General features: G+C 37.2%; 2 protein-coding genes across 2 annotated transcripts in view; one reads left to right on the forward strand and one right to left on the reverse strand.

Moving 5' to 3' along the window:
* LOC135097799 (uncharacterized) overlaps positions 1-966 on the forward strand; it is a 2018-nt gene extending 1052 nt beyond the window's left edge. Inside the window, exons 2-3 of the mRNA XM_063999855.1 lie at positions 50-217; positions 664-966. Coding sequence (XP_063855925.1) covers positions 50-217; positions 664-904 — 409 coding nt within the window. The 3' untranslated portion in view covers positions 905-966. The remainder of the gene's footprint in view (positions 1-49; positions 218-663) is intronic.
* Positions 967-2522: 1556 nt separating this feature from the next.
* On the reverse strand, positions 2523-5509 carry LOC135097798 (uncharacterized). Its single transcript, XM_063999854.1, has 3 exons — positions 4711-5509; positions 4110-4270; positions 2523-3726 (listed from the first exon to the last, which is right to left on the reverse strand). Exons 1-3 carry the CDS (start codon positions 5183-5185, stop codon positions 2746-2748), a joined length of 1617 nt encoding a protein of 538 aa, XP_063855924.1. The 5' UTR covers positions 5186-5509; the 3' UTR covers positions 2523-2745.
* Positions 5510-5813: the final 304 nt, after the last annotated feature.

The raw sequence follows: 5813 nt of genomic DNA on the forward strand, positions 1-5813 counted from the left end.
CACTGGTGAATAAAACCATTTCACTTTGTTTTTTATTGTTACTTTGCAGAGATGATGGAAGTTGCAAGCACGTTGTGGCTCTAATGTTTGCCATAGAAGACTTTGTGTCACGTAGAGGGGATCATGCTTCAGCACCAACCTGCACTGATCTTCCATGTATGTGGAACAAGCCTCGTCGCAACACCAAACAAATAAAGGCAGTCGATCTAGATCACAGGTATGTTGTAATAGCACTAGTTTCCTAAGGCTGGTTCATGAGCACAGATCTTGAAGAATTTGGGTTCAAGGAAGGTATAGGATAGGTAGCATCAAACTGGTTAGGCAAATTAACTTCGTGAAAAATTTCATCGTAAGCCACACTCCTTCATAGAATGGATCATAGAGATCATTGTACTCTATGCGAACATATGCTTTTTAATCACCTAATATTGATCTATATCAATGAAATTTTAACATGGTACATCTGCATACTCTAAATTAGTCTCTTAGTTGCCTATGGGACTGATGCTGCATATCCTATACTTTCCTAGTCTGCGTTGGTGTCAGCATACTTTGCAACCATGATTAAAAGTAGGCAATGGTATTATTGAAATATAATGTGTCTTCAACTCTCATATTATCTAGGTTATAAGAGTTTAATCAAATGTATTTTTTGTTTTAAAGTGGTCAACCCAGCACCATCTCTGTGGTCCGTCCCAGGTTTGGATATAACAATTTCTTTCAGAATGTGGTATTCTCAGAGCTAAGCCACTACATGTCATCGCTGTGCCATGTAGTCAAGCAAAATGGGCTATTTTATTTATTTTTTTTTAATCCTATGTGCATACCGTTACCACTTCCGAGAAAGAATTATGTAGAAAAGTGTATTCTAGTTCGTATTTGCATCTTAATGTATATAGAATGAGATTCTAGGCAAATTTGTTATTGTTCCCTGTGTGATGAAGAACCTCATGCCTGGTGCTGCCACACAGCGACACCTACTAGTTTACTGAATGCCCTATTCTCATAGCTTGCCCTTGAGTTAATGTTTGTTATTATGCATGTAAGGCACAGAGGTCTGAAAGGAGTTGCTTTACATTTAATGTTTGGAAGCAAGTTTGCTGCATGTCTTCAGTATTTTATTTTCTTCTGTCAATAAGTCTAGTGAATCTTTATGGCATTCAGCACTACTAGCTTATCAGTACATCCACTGTCTTACTTTTTGGTACTCATAGTTCTGAAATTCAACATTGTGAGCTTTCATACATAATATAGTCTATTGTTAGTTAGCAGCACGTTTTTTCTCCGTCCCTGGAGATAACTCACTTGCCTTGGCATAAATGTTTCAATGCATTTCATGATTTGCAGGATGGACACCTCTACAACATGTTCAATAACCCCTCGTTCAGAACATTACAGAGCCTGTAGCTTTGTCCCTAACTTCAACCCAGGGGAAAGTTTTCATGTGTTTATGGCTCAACATGCTTCACGAAAGTGTTATGAACAAGTGCTTTTCCCTGATAGATTGAACAGGCAGCTACCCACAATCACTGAACTTGCAGGGGAATTTAGTAAATCAAGGTCTGCATTGCCATTTGTTGATTTTGTTAAGCAACATTTAGGTAATGCAGATATGGATTTCATACAATCAAAAACACATGCCCAGTACAAATCACGTATGTGGAAAGATCAGAGAGTTGGTGCCTTGACATCAACAACTTTTCATAAGGCAGTACACTACAGGGACAGTGAAAGTAACAATTACATAGTAAATGAAATAATGGGACTCTCAGGCTTTCAAGGTAATTTGAGTACCAAATATGGTAAGGAAACAGAGCCCATAGCAAAGAAGCTTTACATAAAAGAAATGAGAAAGAAACACAAACAATTTAAATTTGTAGGGTGTGGACTTTTTATAAATAAAGACAATCCACTATTCCGAGCAACTCCTGATGGCATTGTCAGTTGTAAATGTTGTGGCAAGGGGTTATTAGAAATAAAGTGCTCCCATAAATACAGATTGCATACTGGGAGGGAAATAGCTATATCTAATACCTACCATGTAACCCTTGGAGAAAAGAACAGCATTGTACTAAAAAATTCCTCTCCTTGGTACACACAAATCCAAGCCCATTTAGGCGTTGCTGAGATGGAGTGGTGTGATTTTGTAATGTTCATACAAAAAAGTCCGCATTTAACAGTGCAGAGGATTTATCTTGATAAAAGTCTCTTTGATAGCAGTGCAGAAATTGCCATGGATTTTTATTATAAATATGTCTTGCCAAATCTCCTGAACTCAAAAGAAACTCCAGAGGCAAGTAATATTTAAGAGGTCTTCATAATGACTGCATATTTGTTTCTGCCTGGTGTGGTTGTTTTGTATATAGTTATTTGTACAGTTTGTTATTTGCTTATAATGTGTAAGTTTTTTTTTTTCTTAATGCTACTTTCATTTGTATTGTTTGTATATAATATATTGTAAATTTCTTTTCAGGAATAAAGTCTGTGTTCTTGATTTTCAGAAATTATTTACCATACCACAATGATTCAGACACGTTTATTAATAAATAATTATAAGAAAGAACTATCTTTACATATCCTTTAATATTACAAAGGTGATAATACATGGTTGAAAGTGTTGGAGTAGAGATGTTCTTACAGAGATCCCTAACACCCAAATTTTATTTACATAACTACCCATAAAAATAAGCTTTAGATTATAATAAGCTTTACATAAGTTGCTTTAGATTGTGTGCTCTGTCAAATCTACACTAGTGGTGGCATCATATTGCATAATACTGCAACTATTACTACAATGTGATCCATGAGGGGCCACATCCTTTGGTGAAGTGTCTGTCCTAATAGTTTAAATGTCTTCATTCTTCCGATGGCTCGCTCAACATGTATGCGCAATGTTGCTATACTTCGTGTTTTTGCAATTTCACTTTGTGTGAGCATCCTGCCTTTACTGGCTTCCTTCCTCGTAAATGGTGGGATGTGTAGTTTTGCACCATGCTGGAGTATGAGATCACCAATATTGAAGCCCCTATCCACCATTATGGCATCACCTGGCTCAACTTTATCAATGAACTCTGCTTCTGCAGTATAACGGTCTGATGTATTACCTCCATACACACTTGATACAAATGTTATTAGCCCTGTGGGAGTAATTCCAATGAGTACTTTTAGTGTACTGTGATGCTTATATTGGGAATATGTGGCAGCCTGAGCTGAAGGATTTGCTGGCTTGACCGTGAATATCTCAGTGCAATCTAGGATGGTTCGTGTGTCAGAATATTCTTCTGGAAAATCTTTTGGCAAACTTGCACGCACCTGTGCTGCAGTTGGCCATATAAGCCAGTCCTTGAGGACTAAATAAAGTATGTTAATCCAAGTTATAATGATACTACTTGCAACACTTCGTGCTACTTCCCAAAGATCTGCTAAAGTACTGAGATCAAATCCTGTTCTAATATGTACTAGGGTCATTAAATATTCATGTAACCGTGACAACTTCCTTTTTGTATGTCCTTTAGTAATGCCTGGTGGTGTATTCTCATTCTTGACAATATTTGGCCGTCTCCAATAATGTATGTCAGTCACATTATCTTTTATCAAATTAAACAAATAAAAGAAATCCTTTTCTTCCATGCCTGTATATCTTTTAATACTCTCACTACTCCTCAGAATTTTCTGAATAAAGGCGTTACGTAATGCTCCGTCTTCTACAACATTGTTACGTTCCCACTGAAATAAGAAATAAGAAATATATTAGCGTGGAGGGCATATTATTGCATGTAAAACTTTTAAAAAATGTAGTTCCTGCCATATTTGTAGTAGGGTATGGGAAAACTATGCACACATGTACTTGGTACATCGTTACCTACTATTCCTTTAGGAACCAGTCACTCCGGCCCCTCGTCATTCCGGCCACAGTCACTCCGGCCTTTCCTTCGTTCAACCCAAGTCACTCCGGCCTCACACTCTCTCTCTCTCTCTCTCTCTCTCTCTCTCTTAATAACACATGATTATGATGGGTAGGGAAATCATGCTAATAATATGACGATAATATGATGGAAAAAAAGATAAAAGAATAATAAGAATATGTAGCATAAGTATAGTTTGCTCACCTCATGTACTTCCTCATAAGTTTGTGAAGCTTTCTCAAGTGTTGTAAACTGGTCAGTCTGCACCTCTACATCTACTGGCTCTGCAACAGTTTCATTATGGGTATAAGCTCCATATGTGTGGTCACCCAAAACATTGCAGCTCTCATCAGGAAGTGTAGTATCTGTAGAAGATATGAATATAAGTATTAATCACATGTGTGATCAAGCATGAAGTAAAAAAAACAAAAAATACATAAATAAATAATCAAATAATAAAAAAAACTACCATATTTAGTTTTACTTGATCATATAGTTAGCTGTTGCAAAGTACAGGCATAGCCTAATAAATAATAGATATCTTTTAGTGCTGACACAGTCATGGATCAGGTGTCATGTGAATATTTGAGTGATTACCTAAGCATTTGGGTAATATGTAGATAACACTAGCCACTGTTCTAAGTTTAGGATCACACATCTCAAGTAGTGAAATTTCATTTAGGAGACAATGTTAAAGAATTGTTTTCTCTCTGAAACTTTTTTCTTTTTTAACTAAAAGAAAAAAACCAACAACCTAACCTTAACTTGACAATCTTAAAAATAAAATAACTCAAATGTAACCCACCTGAATCTTCTGTGGCAGTGCATACTTCTACCTCCCCCCAGTCTTGGACATTCAGGGGTAGCACCTCTTCTTGAGGAAACTGTGTTTCAGTGTTGCACTGTGTGGATGTTGAGGCGTTAGGTGCTGCAATGACATCTTGCCCTTGGCACTGGAGACTGTTTGCCTTCCTATTAATAACTGCATGATGGTTTCTTCCCCACCCATTATAAGCGAATAAAATTGGATCTGAATGTTCAGGTGATGGTTCATTGTTCCAGTCCAAAAAGTGTAAGGAGCATACAGCGTGATTCTGTGTTGCTTTCCATCCACCTGCACGCCTGCACCTCTCCTCCCACATCTTCCTCCTTTTAGGTTCCTTTTTTCCACTTGGAAATCTCACAAATCGTTTGACATCTTCAGTTACTTGGTTTGTCTTTCTCTTCCCTTTTCTTGAGTCTGATGTGCAGTCTGCTACGGCACACGTAAAATTCGGCATACTTGTAGCTTCCAGGCTCAAGCTTGATCTTGATGGTACAGGTTGACCCAGTATTTCTTCTGAGTCAGGCCTCTGTATCGGCAGAACTGAGAGGCTACTGTTTACACTTTACACTCCTTTCTATTAACGGCGCGCGGCGCTTTCTTTAACTGAAGAATCATGATCAAGATGAGTTCTATTAACGGCGCGCGGCGCTTTCTTTAACTGAAGAATCATGATCAAGATGAGTTCTATTAACGGCGCGCGGCGCTTTCTTTAACTGAAGAATCATGATAAAGATAAGTACGTCGTACGTCCGCCAGTGGTGCTGTTCTTTTTTTTTTATTTCACTGATTACTTTCATATACAGGACGTGTCAGTGATACCTGATATTTTTCAACATTCCCAGATAAAATGCACAAGCCGAAATCAACATTTTTTTTTATTTTTACTGTTCATACGTACTTAAAAAAAAATCATTAACTATTTCTAGTTTTAACTTATAATTCAATTAACAAAGCCTTATCATACACCAGTAAGTATGAATATTAATATTAAGGGTTATGTTTTTAATTTTAGATACACTTGTGCAGCAATTACCTGCACATCGATTTCAAATTTAGCTAAGACACCCCTTTGCCCCAGGAAA

The sequence above is a fragment of the Scylla paramamosain genome, unplaced genomic scaffold (genome assembly GCF_035594125.1).
Source record: "Scylla paramamosain isolate STU-SP2022 unplaced genomic scaffold, ASM3559412v1 Contig32, whole genome shotgun sequence".
Taxonomy (NCBI): domain Eukaryota; kingdom Metazoa; phylum Arthropoda; class Malacostraca; order Decapoda; family Portunidae; genus Scylla; species Scylla paramamosain.